General features: G+C 36.8%; 1 protein-coding gene across 1 annotated transcript; it reads left to right on the top strand.

Moving 5' to 3' along the window:
- Positions 1-5579: 5579 nt before the first annotated feature.
- Positions 5580-22356, top strand: LOC149425990 (arrestin domain-containing protein 3-like). The gene is made up of 8 exons (XM_089643994.1): positions 5580-5717; positions 6791-7099; positions 8403-8558; positions 11574-11785; positions 12208-12390; positions 15297-15485; positions 17895-18183; positions 21749-22356. The coding sequence occupies exons 2-8, from the start codon at positions 6985-6987 to the stop codon at positions 22354-22356; spliced, it is 1752 nt and encodes a 583-aa protein (XP_089500120.1). The 5' UTR covers positions 5580-5717; positions 6791-6984.
- The last annotated feature ends 283 nt before the right edge of the window (positions 22357-22639 follow it).

The raw sequence follows: 22639 nt of genomic DNA, 5'->3' as shown, positions 1-22639 counted from the left end.
TCAAATCCTCTGGAAACAAAAAAAAAAAAAAAAAAAACAAACAAAAATAATTGCACAAAACCGTGGTTTGACCATCGCTGTGCTGAAGCTGTCAGACTCAAAAATACGGCTTTTAATGCACTCCGGAAGATTAGCTCCATGAATAACCTTTCGGAATACCGAAAACGGGCAAGGGATTGTAAGAGAGTTCTAAATAGAGCTAAGAGCGATCACGACAAGAGAATTGCGAAAAAGCTGGCTGACTGCCCCACTGGTAGCCGTGCTTTCTGGTCACTCGCTAGCTCGATCGGAAGAAATTTCTGCAGAACCACTTTCCCACCTCTGACCAAGCTTGATGGTCGGCTGGCTAACTCGGCCCGCGAGAAAGCTGATTTATTAGGCAAAATTTTCGCGGAAAACTCAACTCTTCAAGATAACGGAGAGACTCCCCCTTCCATTCCGCACTGCGGTTTTCAAATGGAGTAACCGAAGATCCGGAACAGAGAGGCTCTCCGAGTCTTGTACGAGCTGAAAGTCGACAAAGCCAGTGGGCCGGACGGAATACCTGCCTTGGTCCTCAAGAGGTGTTCTGCAGAAATGACTCCAGTGCTCGCGAAATTATTTAGGCTCTCTCTCAAAGGTGGAAAGGTGCCAGATCTTTGGAAAAAGGCAATCGTCCACCCAATCCCAAAAAAGGGGGACCGCTCCGACCCTTCTAACTACCGCCCCATAGCCATCACTTCCATACTCTCGAAGGTATTAGAAAGGGTGGTTAACAACAAATTGCTCACATATCTCGAGAATAACAATATCCTATGCGATCGACAATATGGATTTCGTCGAAACCGATCGTGTGGCGATCTACTCGGATATGTGACGCATATTTGGGGGCGGTACATGGAACGTTTTGGTGAAACTCAAACCGTTGGGTTGGATATCTCCAAAGCCTTTGACAGAGTCTGGCACCGGGCGCTTATCGGGAAGTTACCATCGTATGGGATCCACCCAACCCTGCATAGTTGGATTGCAGACTTTCTGAGGGGAAAACAATTCAAACCGTGGTTGACGGCTCTTCTTCCTCACCGCACTAAATCAATGCGGGGGTGCCACAAGGATCTGTGCTGTCTCCGACCCTGTTTTTATTGCACATCAACGATCTCGTTGAATGTGCACCAATTCACTGCTACGCTGATGACAGCACCGTTCACGAGGGTTATCTTTTTGACAGGCCCCCTTCCACCTATGTTGTCCGAACAGCTCGGGAAGTTTTGAAGCAAAAAATTGACCACCACCTCGAGATGGTTCGTGCCTAGGGTAAGGCCAACTTGGTCAGTTTCAACGTCTCAAAAACCCAAGCGTGTCTGATTTCGGCAAAGAGGGAGATCAATGACTGTCTGGTGCAATTTGATGGGAGCACTCTCCCCAATAAAGACTCCATTGAAATTCTTGGAGTTACTATATCAGACCAGCTCAAGTATCGGGGATCCATAGAAGCCCGAGTAAATCAGGCCTCCAAAAAGTTGGGCGTCTTGTACGGGGCTAGGAGATTCTTCAACAGTGACCAGCTGCTGACCCTGTACAAGTCTCAAGTCCGCCCAACTATTGAAATTGGGAGCCACCTTTGGGCTGGTGCCCCAAAATACTTGATAAACCTGCTTGAATCTGTGCAAAGGAGAGCGATGCGTCTGATTGACAATCCGTTGTTAACAGACCGATTGCCTTCTCTAATGCATAGACGCAATGTAGGCATGCTGTGTCTGTTCTACAGGTATTTCAATGGAGCTTGCTCCAAGGAGCTAGCAGCATTGATTCCTGATGCACCGGTGCACGTGCGCGAAACTCGACGGACACGAGCTGAACACCCGTTCACGGTTTGACGTTGGCTTCATGAGAATGGGCCGTTTTTACGACTCGTTTTTGTGTAAGTCGGCTCGTATGTGGAACGAGCTACCGGCATTTGTTTTTCCTCCCTCCTATAATCCGAGCCTCTTCAAGGCCCGCATTAACAAATCCCTTCCTACAGCCCCTACCTTATTCCGCCTCACAACGCCGCCCAACCGGGTGGTGACATAGTTCCCCTGTCTGTACACTGCACAGGCAGGGACATTCTTGTGAGGTGTCACATAAAAAAAAAAAGAAGTTCATCCATGTTTTTATTTATACTTCTAATGTTTAGGTGCAAGATTGTTAGTCTATTTACTATATTGTCATAGATCTTATTGCATTCACTGGCTGCTTCACATACGTATTCTTCTATATTTAGATTTTTATCAATTTCGCTTAAGTTAAAATTTTCCATTGCATTTATTTAAGTGTGATAAAATATGTATTTATAATTCTACGAGTAAATGAATAAGTAATAATGCTCATAATTAGTGTAACACTATTCTTGCTCGATTTCAGTTCATATCTGAAATTGTAGGTTTTGATTTTTTCTACAAGATTTATTTTATGTTTAGATAATACTCGGAGACATAGTGAGTGTTTGTTTAATTGACAGCAAAAAATAATTTGATTCGTTCTTCTTTTTATAATAATTACAATAAAAAATAGCGTGTGTAAGAATATATCAATAGTACAAGTGAACATATAGTGTCGAGATTTATTGCATATAGAATATTGGCAGCATGATATATGGGTTAGTAATGTATATAATAATAATTTTGACAAATTAATATATCTATAATTAGACTTTAGTATTCTATAATTTACTAGCCTTCGATAAACGCAGTTGTGGATTGTTATTGTACTATCTATTTTCTGGTAGGAATATACAAATGTAGAACGTAGATGTAATGTATTGTAAAAATAAACATAAAAGTGTAGTATGTAGAGATGTGGTATCATGAAGAAAATATTTAGGTTTTTTATCTTCAATATAGAGAATGATTTAAATTTTTGGTTTTGAATACATATATCCTGACTTTAAAGTATGTACAATGATAAAAGATTTGTCGGTTTTTTAATGTATAGACTATAGAATTATTATTTTTTTTATATCTTGTGGATATTCAAAAATACATGCGTATTTGTAAGACATTGAGAATAGACATGAGATATTTTTATAGACATCTTTAAAATTTATAGCAATATTCCAATTTTTGTTGCGTAAGAGCAAATATTTTTTTGTAATATTGACAGTTAGTTTGATTATGGACATTTTTTTTTAATTGTTAGTATCATTTTTGAATATTTCTTAGAATTTTCAGTTTTAATAGTAAGTATACTTGTTTTATATACTGGAGATTGATAAGAAACATCATGTTATTTTAAAGCATATGTCATAGCATTATTAATTTTGTTAGTTTTTAAATTTATGAATGTGTAGGTACATGCATAATATATTGACAATAAACATGAGTTACTATGAAAAATATACCTTGAATCCAAATTAGTATTCAATTTTCTGTTGTGCGAATGCCAGCATTTTTTTATAATATAAACAGTTGGTTTTATCATTCGCATTATGATTGGTAGGAAATGACAGTTGAAATCTGTCATTTTGGAAAAGTGCAGTTTACACACCTCGGTTGATTTGTTGTAGCTTGACATTCTTTGAACAAGTGAGCAGCTCAACAGTGCGAGCAGGAAGGCAAATTGTTTTTCTCTTTCTGGTTGCAGTTTCTTGATTTATGTCCGTAGCGTAGACAGAAGTAGCATTGTATTACTGGGCAGGCGTCGCCAACCGTAACTCGCTGGTAGCCAATGTTTATTTTTTCTTTATTTAATAGAATCTTCCTGGTTGTGCTATCTACTTCTATTATGTAGTTAGCGGTGTCATTGTATTTGTTTTTAATTATTGCTTTTATGTTAAAAATAGATTTTTTTTCTGTTTTTTGCGTTACAATTTTGATATCCTCATTTTTGTCCAAGATATCGTCAGTAAAATCTTCTTTGATAAAGTCGTTGAAAGTTTCTCTTGAATATCATTGCTAATACCTCTGGGGGTAATGAATATGTATCGCATATTTTATTCAATCGTTGCAATCCTGATCGAACATTCAAAATTGCATTGACCATATCAGTTTTCATTTTGTTTCTAGATTTATTTTTTACAATGTTATCATACTAAAAACTCTTTCCACATCTGCATTTAACTGTGGTAATACTAACATTGTAAATACGAAATCACATAAATTCTTAAAGGGATTCACATTGGCAGGATCTTCATAGAATTTGACTTTCAGTCCAGAATTCGATTGTGCTATTTATTTTTGTTCATTTGATGAAATGTATCATTTTCCAATGGTGGGAGAAATTTCATCTGATGGATATTTGAATAATACCAGTAAAGGCGTTATAGACTTTTTGTGTACTTTCAATGTGTTGCTTACGCTGAAAACATTAATTTTTCCAAAATTTAAAAGTTATCAGGAAGTCTCTGACGTAGTTCTTTTATTAATTTAACTGTAAAATCAACACATCGTTTGATTTCGTAAAGTTTGATCCTCTGCTACAGACACAATATTATTTTCCCTTAATGATGTCATCTTGGATTCAAATTGGTATCCCAAATATAGTCTGGGATCTAGATGACTTTCAATATTGATCGTTAACGGATCAATTTTTTGCATTGGAATGGCTACTTTTGACACTAAGAAACTTAATAGATTCTTTAGGTCACCAAATAATTTGCACGGGTCTGCAGTTTTCGATTCAAATAATTTATTAACTCTCTGAACCTGTTCCAGTACTGGGCGAATACAACAGAATATAAGAACATTGGTATCGTCATGGTACATGTTATATAATATTTCTGTATTATAACAATGTTGAGTATGCCTCGTCATATTGAAATGAGCTTTTAATTCTATCCATTGCTTTAAGATTCGATCGGTACCATCGCTCCGAAGTGGACGTGTAATTGCCGGTATTGTTTGTTTGAAGAAAATGCCAGTGCGATAAAATGATGAAACGAAGGACTCATAATTTTTTCAGTAATTAGTAATTCCGGGCTCTATTCGATTCCGCCAGAATTTTGAATTCCGCTAGACACAAAATTCTTCCGCTTCGAGGGCACTCAATCCGCCAGATATGGCGGAAAATCCGCCAAGCTGGTAACACTGCCTGCTTGACCTTCACCAACCGCCAATGGCGCCAATATGGCGCCAATCTACCATACCCATGCTATGTTATGTGTTATGTATTTACTATTTAGTGTGAGTCGGTGTGAGTGTGTTTATGGTGTGAGAAAGGTTTATTTATGTGTGAGAGTGTGAGTGGTTTATTATGTTTCAGGGGGTTTCGCAGGGGGTTTTGTATGGCTTATGGTCAAGGCTGACAGCAAGATACGCCGACGCTACGAGTGTGGTGGAGAGAGGTATATTCAGGTATATTTATGACGCCGAGTATCGATATAGTTGTAAAGCGTTCTTATTTGTGGTTTCCGCGTTCACTTCTGATACCGTGAAATTTGTGTAAAATTGTACATAAGTATAAATACAGAACTCTGTTGGGCTGTGGTCACCCAATATTGGATGAAGTTTTTACTTCATATATATATTTTATATTCTATTTCCGATAAGAGCCCGAAGTTGCTGGATATAAATAAACCACTTACTTGCTGACTTATGTTGCTGACGTTTGTTCTTGGGATGAGCGGGGATTGGTGTTGATAGACCTTGAATAAAATTAAAAATATAATAATAACATGGCATTTATATAGCGCAGTTTAGTGTCATTTCACTTCAAGTGCGCATGCAATAAATAACATTGTTCATAATAATAGGCAATAATAAGTATAGCAATCCGAGTTTACCAGTTTATTTATGGAGTTTACCCTTTGTTGATTCGTTGTTCGACTGCAAATGGAAATTCCAGTGAAATTGAAAAGTACCTAACTAATAAAAAAAATAATAAACATGTTAAAACTTTTCGAATGGGTATAAATTATCGGAACGCATAAACTTGGTAAACGGGTAAACTTGCTTTTCCCATTTTATTTATGGTATGGTCCATAAATGAACCACTCGTATGGTCTATTTCATTATTCATAGAATGAAAGTTGAAGTCATTTCAACTTTCTATTTTCTTTCGCATGGAATTCCCCTTTTTTCGTTTAGATATATAATATGTATTTTTTTTTTTTTTTTTTTTTCGGAATAACTTTATTGAGTAAAACCTAAAATTGAAATAGTATTTAATTATTGAAGACAATATTATCGATTTCTAAACGAAAATCTGAAACAGAAAAATCAGAAAAGGATACGGTCACATCTAGGACTCGAACTCAGGACCCTTGCGTTGCCGGGGCACCGCTCTACCAACTGAGCTAATGGGACCCTATCCCCTTCGGTCACTTTTAACTGTATCATACTTCGAATAAGAACTACCAACATTATCTTCATTTTTTCACCGCACATTTTTATTGGCAACTATCTTTATGTATGATCACAAGATTCAACCCGAACTAAATGCGATCTAGACAGCGTCTTTTTAGATAAACCTATCTTAACTTTTTTATTTTTTTTAATGTGCGACATCTATTGACTTTTCTGCAAGTCTAGAATGAGTATTTATTTTTTGGAATAACTTTAATGAGTAAAACCTCAAATTGAAATAATTAATTATTGAAGACAAAATTAGCGATTTCTAAACGAAAATCTGATTTTTCTGTTTCAGATTTTCGTTTAGAAATCGCTAATATTGTCTTCAATAATTAATTATATATAATATGGTTTTCACTGATATCTTTCATAGATTCTATAAAATAGATCAGGTGGGATCCAGGTTGATGGGATCCAGTGGGATCAATTGAAGAGGTAACAGTGTTGTTCCTTTAACAATAATAATGTGTTAATCATTTCTACAGCACCGTTTTCGTGAGTAAATCACCTCAAAATCACTAAAAAAAGCAGTGGTAAACAAGACAAAAGGCTGCTTCTCAGTGACGTATGACAAGGACACTACCGTTGGAAGTGAATACATAAGCACCAATGCACATAACCCTAAATTTGTGTTGTTTGGGTCAACTATAAATTGTAATATTAATTATTTCAAACCAAAATGAGTCTAAAAGATTGTCATATAACCCTCGACAATCCATGGGATGCTTATTGTCCGGGACAAACCCTCAATGGGATAGTCGAATATACTTTCGATGCTCCAAAAACAATCAAAGGTAATTTAAATATTATTTAGCCCTAATTTTTCAATTTAGGGAGACGGGTATAGTCACCGCTGCCCTGGGAACCATTCATTGAATGACCAACACCTCTGTCGTAGATCACCCCAAGTGGCAAGCTACTTTTGGTGTATTAGCAGGGGTGGATGGGTTCAGCGTGTGAGGTTTGACAAGGCTTGGTGGTGGACGTCACTGCCCACCAGCTGCGTGGCAGGCCAGATCGGAAGAGGCTGGTTGAGGATGACTCTTTGACCTCTCCATCCGGACTATATCGAGCCAATGCCTTGTACCGCAATAGGAGGGAGGGAAGGAGTTAATGTAAGCTCGTCGTCCCTCTGGCTCAGTAAGGGTAAGGAATCAACAAAAACCGGAGACCCTTCGCAGAAAAGACCTATAAAGGCTGCGAAATTTACTTTTCTATCTTCGGTTTTTGTCGATTCCTTACTGTTACCGAGCAAATGGGCTAAAAAATTGATTCTTTCTCATAGATGAAAAAAAAAATCAGTTGTAAGTTCATTGTTTAATGCCACCATTTAAATGTTTTATTTAAGTTGTTTGAGGGTTGGTAATGAATCGACAAAAACCTAGTGCGGTATACCGAGAGCCCACCGATACATATATTTATATTGGGGCTTGCAAATAGCGCAAACGGGTCGGGGAGCGATGCGATGTACTTCCCGTATACAGCAAGAGGTACCAGGTTTCGGTAGGCTTTCAATATTTATCTTGACACTGCTGACACCACATAATGAACTTCTAATTTCCATTTTTACCAATAACATTAACAATAATATTCTAAAGAATTTATTATTCAGGCACATTAATATTATTACAAAAAATTCCACAATCTCGTAATCTCGTCATGACTGACTTGATTCACAATCGCTTGTTATTGTTTACATGTTTACGCCCCATTCGCTGGCTCCTCAATCTCTTATCAAATTACAATTTACATTTATATTAAATTACCTATTACAATAGTACCCGTGAGTCAATTTGATGATGATACTGACATTCAGCGTAATGCGGTAAATACGAAAACAGAAATTTGCAATACCGATAATTTTCTAAGTAACACGCTTTACAGCTTTTCTGCCGTTTACAGAGATCATGCCGCATACAACGATTGTGCAACATTTCTCGCATCTTTAGAGCACTTGGTTTTTGTCAATTCCCTACCGACCCGTGGAACGACTGCCTAAGTTTCCCACATAAAGTAAATAAGTGTTGCCATTTAATAATGAAATCTCCTTAAAAACCCTTAATTAAATCGGTAACAATATTGTATTTAATATTCAAGAAATCTCTATCAAGTTCAAAGGGAGAGCGTCAACTTCATGGAGCGAAACTATCCATGAGAAAGATTCCAACGGAAAGTCCGTCAGTAGAACCGTCCATTACTACGGAGACGAGGAATACTTTGCCGCCTCTATCTATCTAATCAGACCCTCAAGCGGTGAGTAAAATCCATACATAATAGAAACATAAGGAGATATGGCATGGAAGAGTGCCCACTGTCGCTGAACTACTACCAAACTGCACGAACTATTAAAGCGGCGAGGCCAATGAAAGTGAATGCATTAGTTTTTATTAATGATTGTGGTTTATGGCCTATCTTGTTTGTTAATAATATTATCTATGGTATAATCATACGACATTATTGTTGTAGCTGAATTGAATTTTTTCCCAAAATTTCGATTTTTTATGTAGATTTTTCAGTTTGAGTAGACACTATAATATTAAAATTACTTCAATATGTAATTTTAATGGAATTCCACACAAATTGTCAGTATCAAAACTCAGTGGAAAACGTAATCACCTCCGAATTTGAAGACCCTAATGCAGTGTTTCCCAGCCTTCTTTATGCCATGCCCCACCGTAGTCTTTTCAAAAGTCAGATGCCCCACCGGCATCTTTTTTATGAAACAACAGGTAAATTTTAAAATCATAATCTAATATGTTTGTAAACATATGAACCCCTTATGAAATTGAATAAAACCTTTTCTAATACATATATTACAACTGAAATTAAATTCAGTTACGCTTGCTACAAAAAAATGTTATGTCCGGATCTAACTTAGTTAATTTCGGTCTTAGGTCCCCTCTATTAGTTATTTCCAAACGATTTAGTTTTTTGAGTAAATCGCTTATGGCGCTAAAACCAAATTCCACCAAATAAGTTGAGGGAAAGGTTAATGTTAGGATATTTTGTGTTAGTTTCTTTGCAAATTCTTAGTGTAAGTTTCTTCTGCCTTAATTTCACATTCGCACTCAAACTAAGCAAAAAACCGTTATGTTATTACTGTAATTCTTCATATTCACGCAAGCCAAATTAAATGGCACACGTGGTCACTTATACGAGGACTCTTCTGTCATTATTCATTTTCACAGAAGTCACAGCTATTGCAACACGTTCTCACTCATTCTAAGGAAACATTCTTCTTATTTTCTTACTGTGATTATTCATGGTCAAGCATAATAAGACACATTCACACTCATACTAAGGAAAACCCGTCTCTTTTCTCGTGTTCTTTCTGTAACTATCCATGTTCGCAGAAGTCAAGCTTAATGGCAAACATTCGCATTCATACTAAGGCAAAACCATTATCATGTTCGTACTGTAACTATTAATGTTCACAAAAGACAAACTTAGTGACTCCCATTCACATTCACACTAAAGATAAACCGTTTTCATGTTCTTACTGCGATAATTCATTTTCACAGAAGTCACGTTTAATTAGAAACAATAGCACTCATACTAAAAAAAACAATTCTTACGAAAATTATTCATGTTTATGGAAGTCAAATTTGACGATCTACATTATCACTCATATTTAGGATAAACCATTTTCATTTTATTAGTGTAACTATTCATGTTCACAAAATCATACTAAGCAAAATCCATTCTCATGTTCTTACTGTGATCATTCGTGTTCACTAATTTCCAGCTTAATGTCACTCATGCTTAGGAAAAATCATGTATCATGTTCTAATCGTAATTACATATTTTATTTTAGGAAAATTAACAGTTACTTGGTTCGTTTATACATGTGCAATTTACATAACTGAGAAACCAACTATAGATTTCCTCACTATACTTATACATTATGAAGGTATAAACAAATTAAACCATCCTGTCACTTCGAATGCAATCAACAATGTTCTCAAAATTTGACAGCATCGCCATTCCATTGTAAGAATATTATGTACTAAATACCTAAATATCTCCTTTATATGTGGAATGCCTAAGTGTCTCACCTCTGAAGCGTGGTGCCCCACCACTGAGGCGCCATGCCCCACCGGTGGGGCGTACGCCCCACCGTGGGAAACACTGCCCTAATGTGTTCAAATATTTGTAATTTTTTTTTAAAAAAGGTCCCCCCTACATTGGAGCCCTAGGCCGCGTCCGGCAGAAGTCCGGCGAAAATTTAAAAAACAGCACAATTTAGAATTTTTGACATTTGAGAGTCTACATTAAACTACGATTCTTGGTCCGTTTTGTTCAAATTGTTATCAACCATAAAGTAAAAGGTCATACTTGATGGCAGATTACAATTTGATCCGATTCTGAATCGACAATCAGTGCCTATTGTCGATTTGATTGTCAATCAAATGTAAAGAAGGTTGAACGTCCAACCTATAATAATAATTGGATTACTGCTATAGCCGTTTTCATGGAAAAATCACCTCAAGGTACCAATGAAATGTTCAAATAATTTTTTATCTATTATTAGGTACCGTAAAATGGGGTGACTATAAATTTTCAATTTTGAAAATAAATAATTTATTTATAAATACATCTGTGTCTGAAAATTTTATTTAATATTTATAGCACATGCTTAACTCTTGGTGTGCCGCTGCAAATATTTTACTGCGCAATTGATTCTATTTTTCTCATAACTTACTTGTTTTTGTAAATTGTAGCGTCTTACTTGGTATGTTTATGTATTAATAAAAATAGTATGTATTTTCCCCAAAATAACTACTTATCTTCAGAGAAATGATTTTTAAACTTATCTTTAAGAATACGCTGGCATTTAAGAGATTAAACCAGCGAAATATACATATTTTATAAATTATTATGGGAGTCAAAAAAAAAATCTGGTGATATACCTTTTTTTAATAATCTTATTACAATGATACGCCAATCCTAAAAAAATTATCGCTAGTTTGAATATTATAATTGTTGATAAATCGTCTAAAAATATCTAAAAGAGATACACAATTCAACCAACAATATGTTTGAATATAACTATAAACCAACTAATATGACATTTATTTTGGAAGTGTCACTGTATCCTTGTTGCCTGAAAAAAAAATTTAAAAAGAAACAAGTAATTTCTGAGTGGTAGCAAGAATTATGCTGGTATACCCAATGATCAAAGTCGCCCCCAATTGAAAAGTCACGCCATTTTTTACAGTACAGGTACTGATTTTTGTTGTTGATTGATTTAATGTTATATTTATTTAGGAGATGAGATGGAGTTGTCAGCTGGTAAACACACCTATCCGTTCAGTTTCACGTTGCCCAACTCTCTGCCCTCCTCGTTCGAAGGGACATATGGATTTATCCGCTACACAATCAAATCCACGTTAGACCGGCCATGGAAACTCAACATGGACACCAAGTTGCCCTTCACAGTTATCTCGCATTTGGACCTGAACTCTGATCCTGTATATAGGGTTTGTAAATCTATTAAAAACTTAATTGTTTGATGAAAACTTCTCCCTGTATCCATATTGCTAAAATGAGAAAATAGACTTTGAAGTTTTCATGTGTATACATACGTAATTGGATATTTTATTAACATCAATCAAGATATGTAATAATATCGTCACCGTTCAGGCAAACCAAACCACACATTTTAAAGATAATATATAGATTAAATATGTTACTTAAACCTTAAAATATCGTTTAAAAATTTATGTAATGGACATTTCAAAGTTTTATCCAATAAAAACTACTAAATAATACCAGCAGGTCTAGCATAGGCGTTTGCGGATTACATTGGATATGTGTGGCTCTCTGATACATTTGTTATCCTGTATCCTTTACAAATTGGTTCTTCTCACTTGAATCTAATAATATACTAATTTATTTGTAGTTGCCGATTCATATCCACCTGAAGAAGCACTACGGCTGCTTCTGTTGCAAGTCCGGCCCTCTACTGTTGGATTTTAACCTCCCCGTTTCGGGCTATTGCTCGGGACAGACTATTCCAGTAGACGTCAGCTGTGAGAATGGCAGCAAGGTCCACATCCACGATTTCAAAATTGCATTGAGGAAGGTAATATATAATAGGTAATAATAGGAAGAATGGGAGGGGAGGTGGTCATACGAACAAGACTTTTGTCGCTGACTTCGGGAACGGAAGTCTGCGACATGCCCATTCATTGAGGTACGCTTGTCAAGTGTTAGTCAAATAAGCAATGGATGGTTATCGCTAATTAAAAAATAATTTAAACTTTGAATAAAACTGGTTGAGGTGTAACAAAGAAAATAAACACATATCTCATTTATTTAATAATATTTTACAAGCCAGGTGACATACGAGTACACTAGATAATAATAAGGAATTTTAATCTTTATTTTATTTATTTATGTAATTATAAAGAGAGGCATTCCAGAATTAAAAGAAACAATGAAATCAACATAGCATACCGACCATTTGGAATAACATTGTTGGTGTCGCGATGCTGCGACTCCACTATATTTTTAAAGGTGGTGCAGAGCAAAGCCCTATGCCACACGCCCAAAGGACCAGTCCCAAACTACACCAAATGCTAGGTTATGGGACGATTTATGCATCCGACAAACCCGATGGACAGTGCAATAGTCAAAAAGGTATAAATCTGGGCTTCTGGAGCACAAGATAAGCCCAGATTGGAATGCAGGAAAGATGGACTCACCCGTTGATGATTACCACACGTCTCCAGGAGTTTTGGATGATTTCACTTCACAAATATATAATCGCCCTGTCTGATATTAGCTATCACTACGAACTCTGATGAGCAACTGACACCACTTGTCCGATTTTACGTGTGTCGCAACAATCATTTTATTATGGTGACATTTTGGGATGGGTAAAAGGGTGGGTAGGACATTTGCAGGATTTTGTATTGACATTACACTTGTCCATTAAGCCTGTGGATGCATACCTAACAATCCCCTATATATTGCGCGAACAATTGTCATATCTGACAAGCCAAAGATATACAATAGTGAGCTCTAAAGTAACGTACTTCGCCATTATCGCATAACATTGCTGTAGAAAGGAGTCTGCTATGACAAAACGCGTCAGAAACGCAAGCAATTTATTACGAAACAACAATAAAAATACTTTCATGCGTAAAGTAATGCAATTCTTAGTTTTTAAATTTCTTCCTTATTAATTTCACAATGCATTTCGTCGTTTAAAGGTAACAATCGCAGCTTCAGGAACAGTCTGCTCACTCCGAGCGGTGAAATCTGGCCACTGAGCCACGCCCTAGTAAAATTTGTTTGATGTGTTATACCCAGTTGCCCTAGTGCTATCTCATCTCTCTCCATGGTAATATCATTTTATTGCTTTACTTATTATTTGAAAATCGCACGAGAGTCTCAACTGAGGCTGATTGGAGTGCCCAAAGCTAGTTGGACTATAGCATCCTGAATTGGGGTATGTTGTGGGGCTTAATGAATTTAGTAGGGAAGACGGAGATAGGGAGAGAAAGGTTGGGAAGTATTCGTCTATTCAGGTTCTGAATGGATGGTCATTCAGAGTACCTACCACTTCGGAATGTGGTAGGGAAGAAGGAAATGTGGGAGAGAAAGGTAGGGAAGTATTCGTCTATTCAGGTTCTGAATGGATGGTCATTCAGAGTACCTACCACTTCAGAATTTGGTAGGGAAGAAGGAAATGTGGGAGAGAAAGGTTGGGAAGTATTCGTCTATTCAGGTTCTGAATGGATGGTCATTCAGAGTACCTACCACTTCGGAATGTGGTAGGGAAGAAGGAAATGTGGGAGAGAAAGGTAGGGAAGTATTCGTCTATTCAGGTTCTGAATGGATGGTCATTCAGAGTACCTACCACTTCAGAATTTGGTAGGGAAGAAGGAAATGTGGGAGAGAAAGGTTGGGAAGTATTCGTCTATTCAGGTTCTGAATGGATGGTCATTCAGAATACCTACCACTTCTGAATTTGGTAGGGAAGAAGGAAATGTGGGGAAAGGTTGGGAAGTATTCGTCTATTCAGGTTCTGAATGGATGGTCATTCAGAGTACCTACCACTTCGGAATGTGGTAGGGAAGAAGGAAATGTGGGAGAGAAAGGTAGGGAAGTATTCGTCTATTCAGGTTCTGAATGGATGGTCATTCAGAGTACCTACCACTTCGGAATTTGGTAGGGAAGAAGGAAATGTGGGAGAGAAAGGTAGGGAAGTATTCGTCTATTCAGGTTCTGAATGGATGGTCATTCAGAGTACCTACCACTTCTGAATTTGGTAGGGAAGAAGGAAATGTGGGGAAAGGTTGGGAAGTATTCGTCTATTCAGGTTCTGAATGGATGGTCATTCAGAGTACCTACCACTTCGGAATGTGGTAGGGAAGAAGGAAATGTGGGAGAGAAAGGTAGGGAAGTATTCGTCTATTCAGGTTCTGAATGGATGGTCATTCAGAGTACCTACCACTTCGGAATTTGGTAGGGAAGAAGGAAATGTGGGAGAGAAAGGTAGGGAAGTATTCGTCTATTCAGGTTCTGAATGGATGGTCATTCAGAGTACCTACCACTTCTGAATTTGGTAGGGAAGAAGGAAATGTGGGGAAAGGTTGGGAAGTATTCGTCTATTCAGGTTCTGAATGGATGGTCATTGAGAGTACCCACCACTTCGGAATTTGGTAGGGAAGGAGGAGATGTGGGAGAGAAAGGTTGGGAAGTATTCATCTATTCAGATTCTGAATGGATGGTCATTGAGAGTACCTACCACTTCGGATTTGGCAGGGAAGGAGATGTGGGAGAGAAAGGTTGGGAAGTATTCATCTATTCAGATTCTGAATGGATGGTCATTGAAAGTACCTACCACTTCGGAATTTGGATAATTTAACATTTATTTTTACCTTATTTAAAAGCCTACAATTTTTGTACAGGGATATGAAAAATAAATTAAATGAGAATAAAATAATGTAATATACGTGATATATATATATATTTTTTCAGACAGTGCGATTTCACTCAAGAATACCTAGCCTTGAAACCAAGACCGAGAAGGGTGTCATAGCAGAGTTGAGTTTGGGACAATTGTCCGCCAACTGCTCCAAGGACTGGAGGGAATATATTCAGGTCCCTGAACTTCCTCCGTTCAACCTCAAGGACTGCAGAATTATAGATTTGGACTACAACATAAAGGTATCAAATCTGCAATGTATAGCCATTACAGAGTTGTGTGATGTTCTATCCTCTCTGACCACCCTTCCTGTGAAACAGCACAGTGGTTAATTAACACCTCACGCCTCTAGCATATTCTGTCAGAAGGTCAGAGTATTTCCGCTTTGTAATAAAATGGAAAAAATATTTCTAAATGTATCTGGAAACTAAATACTGTTTTTGAAAAGCGATAAAATATGCTTTGTCATTTTATTATTATAAATAAACATATAATTTTAAAATTTAAAAATTTTGAACGACAACATAAACAACTTTAAAATGGCTCACCTTTTTCAAATCTGTTAAAATCAAAATTATTGATAACGAAAAAAAACACACACATATTTTATTAGACTAATTCATTATATAAGCTATTTTCAGCTCATTTTTTTGTCTTTTAGTATAAAAATAAATCATAAAGTTTCATAATTTTTTTTCAAATTGCAGGCGGGAAACTTTGGTTTCATAGATGTGTACATTTTAATTATTCTGTGGTTAACTTCTAGATTTGAATATAAAGCATGGTGTTTTCTCTTTCTAACACCATTTAGGTGAGGGTAAGGGAGATTTCTGTGAGACCTATGTGAGCTGTTCCCAAAAGCGAACAAATTAGCCTAACCCCTTAAACAATATAATTTCCTTGCGCATACAAATGTGACATTTTCAAAATTGAAACTGATGTACTGAAATTAAATTATAAAAAGAATCTTTTCAAATCCAGAAAAGCGATTAAGTACCTACCTATAATATATTTTTCAAGATGATTATTTTTATTTTGTATTGTACTGTAGGAAAAAAATTCTCAGTTTTTTTATGGGTAACAAACAACTAAGTTCAAAGTGGTAAAAAAATATTCACTTTTCACTATTTATGATTAACCTTTAAAGCGCGGCTGGCTACATTTGCAGTCCAGTGAAATTATGACTACCTTGAGGTGCACTGCAGTAGCAGTGTGGAAAGCTAAGTTTAAAATTATGACTACTTTGAGGTGCACTGCAGTGGCGGTGTGGAAAGCTAAGTTTAAAATGTTTTGAATGTATTTCATTACTGTCAATGAAAATTCCAAACTAAAAAAGTTGACACTTTAGAAGTGTGTCAATTCTAAAGTTCTGTAGGATCTTGGTAGTTAGACAATAAAATATAGTGTTGTGTGGTGTCACGGCATTTATTGTGAGTCAGTATAACACATCAGTTGTGTTGCGCAGTTGGGAGATGGCTCTGGATCGATGATGATGATGACACCAGGCGTAGTCGACGATGACTGCTGTAGAATGGTCGAGATGCGGGTCAGTGGGTCGACACCGCGTTGATAGAGATCGGACTCGTGGACTTGTACAACACTGAAGGTGCGATGGACTGGTCTGCAGATGAGCGGAAGATGCTGACCGGCGAAGATGCCACGGGGCCGAGGGGCAGACTAACATTATGCCAAGTCGGACTTGTTGACTGGAGTGATGATGTACTTAGGTCCTCCACCGCTTATATAGCTGCTGATTCCTTTATACTTGTCTGCCACGGGTTGGAGTAGCGTCTGGACTTCAAACCCGCAAGATCGCTGACTCGGTTCATTGTATAAACGTTTGCATCACCCTGTATGCAAACATCCTCTTATCAGCAGTTTACGTATTGCGGTCCCGATATTTCAATTTAAGTTTCGCAAGACTGATTGCTGTCTCAGCTTTTTAACTCGTGCAGTCTGGTTATGATATGATGACCCTAGGAGCGGTGACGTAACCGCTACAGTTCTATTAGTTCTATTCAAATTTTTTATATTATATTTGGATATTGGAGAAATTTACTAAATTTCATCCGTCTCATAGGGGTTAAGACCCTAAAACAATGCAACGCCAACTCAATATTCTAAGTGTGCTTGGTCTATAATACCCTAGTATTTATATGCAAGTTAAAAAATTAAATGTTACCAGATTATGTGTTAAAAAGTGTTAGGACGGGTTGTTTCGGAGAATTTGAACAATTCATCAAATTTCAACGTTCATTTCCGGGTTCTGTGAAAGTCTTATTCAAGTTCTGTTATTATATCATTATAGGCTAGTGGTTTGACAAAACTGAAATAAAAACAGAACTTGAAAATATATTTCACAGAACTTGAAAATGAACTTTGAAATTTGATGAATTGTTTATTAATAGTACAGTCCATGGCTATCCTACGAGAAACTGCAACGATCTTAGGCTTCCTAAGACAAATTTATCGGCTACATAAAACAATATTTATTATAAAGGTTACAAAATGTTCAATAAACTGCCTTCAAATGTTAAGGAAGCCAAAAGTCTTTTATGTTTTTTGTGGGTTATGTCTCAATGTTGTGAAGTCCAAATATGTATTAGTACGTAGGTAATGGAATAGTTTTAAAGTAGTTTATTAATTTTCAGATAACATGTGAACCTTCTGGGTGTCATATGAATTCAGAGGGAAAGAAGGCCATCTTCTTAGGAACTGTGCCCTTCGTTGGCTTTGACTGCTTGCCCCCCGGCCCGGCTCCCGTACCTGTGCAGGCTCCTGAAGTGAACAACTGGCAGTCCAAGGAAATGTTCCCGTTGCTTCCGTCACTAAGTCCAGTGACGCCACTCCCCCAACAACTTCCTCTCCCAAGCGCCCCCATGATGCCGCCATCTAGCCTGGGACCAGACCCTAACTTCTTTCCTTACGCGCCTTATGAAGGTAATATGCATTACCTGTTCCCTCAATTATATCATACTCGTCATATAATATCTGGCTAGCCCATTTAATATGCAATATTTCAATTATCAACAGCGGTTGCGATGACCAACACATCGACGGCAGAAAGGCTAATTGACATAACCAACATTTTTTTAGATTTTTTCTTTCTGATGCAACTTTACTGATAAAACTGCGTCGATCTGTCTCCCCGAGGAGTATACAGGGTGTATCGGCACGTACCCGACAAACTTTAACCAGCTATTCCTTAGCACATTTGGACTAAAAAATGTTATGGGCACTTTGCTGTCCGGTAACATTTTTTTTAATAAAAAATTTACTATTCACATTTTCACCACATGTCACCACTGTTTTATCCTTTGTCAAAGTTTGAAAACCCACCTGGCAATATTTTATTCGAGTTTCGTTGAATAATATACGTACGTACCTACATTAGCGCGCTTTTACGATCACAATGACATTTCATTGCCAGATGGTTGCGATGACCAACACATCAACGGCAGAAAGGCTAATTGACGTGACCAACATTTTTTAGATTTTCACTTTCTGATGCAACTTTACTGATAAATCTGTATACCCGAGGATTATATATGATAAACATTGGTACCTAATCTTAAATTTTTTTTTAGTGTTTAATCAATCAATTAATACATCACATAGAGAACCTAAAAAATCCTTTTTTATTACAAACATTCTGAAATATTTAAAAAAAAAAACTTTATTTTATTCGGCAACTATGTTTTGACGCATTTCAAAAGGCAATAAACAGTGGATAGAAACCCCATAGCGACCCATGTTTTTTCAAATTTTACAGAAAAATTCCAATTCAGACTCGATTTACTCGAAAACAAAAGCCCAAAACAAATAAAAGTTATACATACCATTAAAAAAGACTCCAAATTTGATGTAGATTCACCATTTTTCCGATTGTACCATTAGTTTCCCACCTTCCTCTTTCCCTTCCCCACTTACCTTCAGCCTCACAACATCCCCCAATTGGGGATGCCATAGTCTCACTGGCTCCAGACGGGAGCAGTTGGGACTCTTGTGAGGTATTCACTATAAAAAAGTTTCTGAACACCATATATATTGGTTCGTTCTGTATTTCTTATATTATTATGTTATAAGAATTAAGTGAGGCAAATTATTTGTAATACACACATACATACATATATTATAAAATAGAAACACATTTGATTCACACCTTTCATATACATTGGGCGTAGCCTAGAAAACACAGGTGTTCACTGCTTGCATGTCCTAGAGTTACATATTGGAAACAATTATTATTAAATAATTATTCACCTGAAAATCCCATACAAATTGAAAAAATCTCCCGAGAAAGAATGCTACGCATAAAAACTTGTCTTGTTAACATAACTTTATCAATTAAATTATACATATTTTATTGATTAAATGTAGCTTGAATCTCTTTTAGAACAGAATTTATTTTAAAAACAGTAAAAGATTTTGTATCACTCTATTATTTTAAGATGCTCCTCACCCATAGACTAAATTAGACTAGACACGGCATAATCAATTAAAAATAACCCCAACACAATTTTGGTTTGGTTTACATGCACATTTATGAAAAGGCCCACGCATTGTGTCGCAATGCGAAATGGGCACTGTGCATTGAGTTTTACCTTTTGTTGGTCTAGAGTAAGCTATTTTGCTTCTCAGCTATGCTGGGCAAGTTCATTTTTTCAATCACAAAAATAACCCAGTTCCAAATATTCAAATTTGAATTATGTCCATATTACAACACCTCTGACAACAAATTCTCCGTGGTTTCGCTTACGAGTTTGAACGCTTGTACAAGGAGTTTAAACAGAGTTGGGTTGTTAAGTTTATCTCCATGTTTGTGACGTAAGCTACGTGGCGTTATTTTTTAAATTATTTTAACTAGACAGGGCTAATCTAGTATAATACATCAATGTCCTCACCACCTTGGTAAGAAGTAAATTAGAATACAATTTAACTATCTGGTCCCCATACTACAAAGCACATCAAATTAAAATTTAGAAAGTTTAACACAAATTTTTAAGGTTCATCAATTACAAACTATCCATATCCATTGACCAAATTAATAATGTTAACACATCTGGCGGGTATTTTTTGCAGTGGAGCTACGCTGTTTCCGGGCGAAAATAAAGGACCCACACAAATTTCTTTAATTTGTTTTAAATCACTATATCTTAGAAAATTATTAAAATATTTTAATCAAAATTTCTACGTAGTTACTCGACATACCCAAGCTGTAAAAATACTAAATGAAAATCGAATATTATTTGAAATGCAACTCAATTAACCTTGTTTATTAAGGTCCACCTATCCTTATTTGCCCATACGCTTTCTTTAAATACGCCCGACATTTCTCGCTCGCTTGCACATAGGAGTTGAGTGGGGCAGAACAGAGATATAGATTCGAATCAGGTCAGTCATAAAAACCCTCATTCCAGAAATTGAATGATTACAATAACAAAATATGTTATCTAAATAATATACTATCCTTTTGTTGAAATACTGATCTAAACGAGAGGCTTTATCTTCGTATAAATATAAAAAGATGACTTGCATTACGACTCGATAATTATGTACGTATAGTTGGGACTTTTACAAAGAGATTTGTATATAATATTCATGTGGCGTCGAGAAGAATCCAGATTGACTAATTAATAATAAACAGCTCGACCTACTTAGTACCTACTCCCGAGTTACGTACTTGCAGCCGAAATCAAAACAAAGCAACCTACCTACAATACGTCGCAGTCCGTCTGGCACATGACGACAACTCGCCAGAAGGTTCGAGTCTACCGCCTCTGCATAATTGCCGCGCTGTCGAAGATTCCCGAAAGGCCCAGACTGTGCGAGTACCTCGAATTTAGTTGCAATTCATCTACCTACTGTTGCCACCAGCCGTATAGTATAAATAAGCCCGACGCAGCGAGTCCCCCAATTCATATAAAAACATTGTATAACTCCGTCTTTTCTGCCATTGAAATGAGGGGGGCGCAAAAGGTAGAACTACCCTTCCCGCCTTTAAGCATCAATCGACTGAACTGATAGAACCACCTTTCCCGCCCGAAGTGTGTTAATTTAACTGAATTATCTTACAAACAAACTACGAGCAATTTGGTACTTTTATTCAAATTAGTTAATTGCTCAAAGGATTACGTTTCAAGTACCAAAGCGTAACTCAAAACTTCTTGAGTTGTTCTTTGTTCATTCATCTAAAACCAACTATTTTATTAATTCCCCAGTCCAAAGGCTACATATCTCTGGAAATAAATTCGGTTCCATAGATATTTTCATTTATTCCATATTAAAATTTAAATCAGAAATTTCTAACATTTTGTTTCGCTAACATTATTATATTATATAATGTGCAACTTACTTTTTTTATATAAGTATTTATAGTATGTAAAAGCTCGACGTAGGTAAATGAATAAATAATTCTTATGTACAGCTAAGCATTATCTAATCACTAGTATAACAAACTTTCAGTGTTTTTGAAAAGTGCTAATTAAATTTTGGTTTGTTTTAGTACCACCCCCATTCCAAGGGCAGTATTCTATGGGAACCATCCAAGACGAAAATAACAGGATCACATCACCATCCCCATATCAAGGAGGTCAGTCTTCCATGGGAATCATCCAAGATGAAAATAACAGAAGCACATCACCACCTCAATTTCAAGGAGGTCAGTCTTCTATGGGAAACATCCAAGATGGAAATAACAGGAGCACATCACCACCCCCATATCAAGGAGGTCAGTCTTCCATGGGAAACATCCTAGATGAAAATAACAGGAGCACATCACCACCCCCATTTCAAGAAGGTCAGTCTTCCAAGGGAATCATCCAAGATGAAAATAACGGAAGCACATCACCACCCCAATTTCAAGGAGGTCAGTCTTCCAAGGGAATCATCCAAGATGAAAATAACAGAAGCACATCACCACCCCCATATCAAGGAGGTCAGTCTTCCATGGGAAACATCCAAGATGAAAATAACAGGAGCACATCACCACCCCCATTTCAAGGAGGTCAGTCTTCCACGGGAATGACCCAAGATGAAATTGATCACCAGAACAGGATCCGCATGCCCCTGCCTTATTCAAGCTTTGCGGGATACTCTTACCCGTATCAATAAGAAAAACCACTTAAACAATTATACAAGGTGTCCAGAGGATAAAGTACGGTCACTTCAGGTGATGATTAGTAGAATGATAGTATGTACCAGCATAAAAGATAAATAACTGGAAGTGGGCCAGTGAGACAATGGCATCCCCAACGAGGTATGTTGTGAGGCTGAGGTAGTGGGGAGGGGAAGGAGATGGTGAGGAGGAAGTACCTGGCTATTCAGATCTGGTCACCAAACATGACCAAAGCCATTTCAAGCAATGTTTTAATATTGAATGGTGGGTTCTGAATGA

The sequence above is a fragment of the Hesperophylax consimilis genome, chromosome 2, assembly GCF_061612785.1.
Source record: "Hesperophylax consimilis isolate HC1 chromosome 2, BYU_Hcon_1.0, whole genome shotgun sequence".
NCBI classification, from domain to species: domain Eukaryota; kingdom Metazoa; phylum Arthropoda; class Insecta; order Trichoptera; family Limnephilidae; genus Hesperophylax; species Hesperophylax consimilis.
The sequence above is the reverse complement of the archived record's forward strand: the minus strand, read 5'-3'. Positions and strand labels throughout refer to the sequence as shown.

Coding starts and splice junctions, on each gene's coding strand:
- LOC149425990 (XM_089643994.1), top strand. CDS start 6,985: ATGAGTCTAAAAGATTGTCATATAACCCTCGACAATCCATGGGATGCT. Junction 11,786..12,207: donor ACTCTGATCCTGTATATAGG/GTTTGTAAATCT, acceptor ATTTATTTGTAG/TTGCCGATTCATATCCACCT. Junction 18,184..21,748: donor TCCTTACGCGCCTTATGAAG/GTAATATGCATT, acceptor GGTTTGTTTTAG/TACCACCCCCATTCCAAGGG.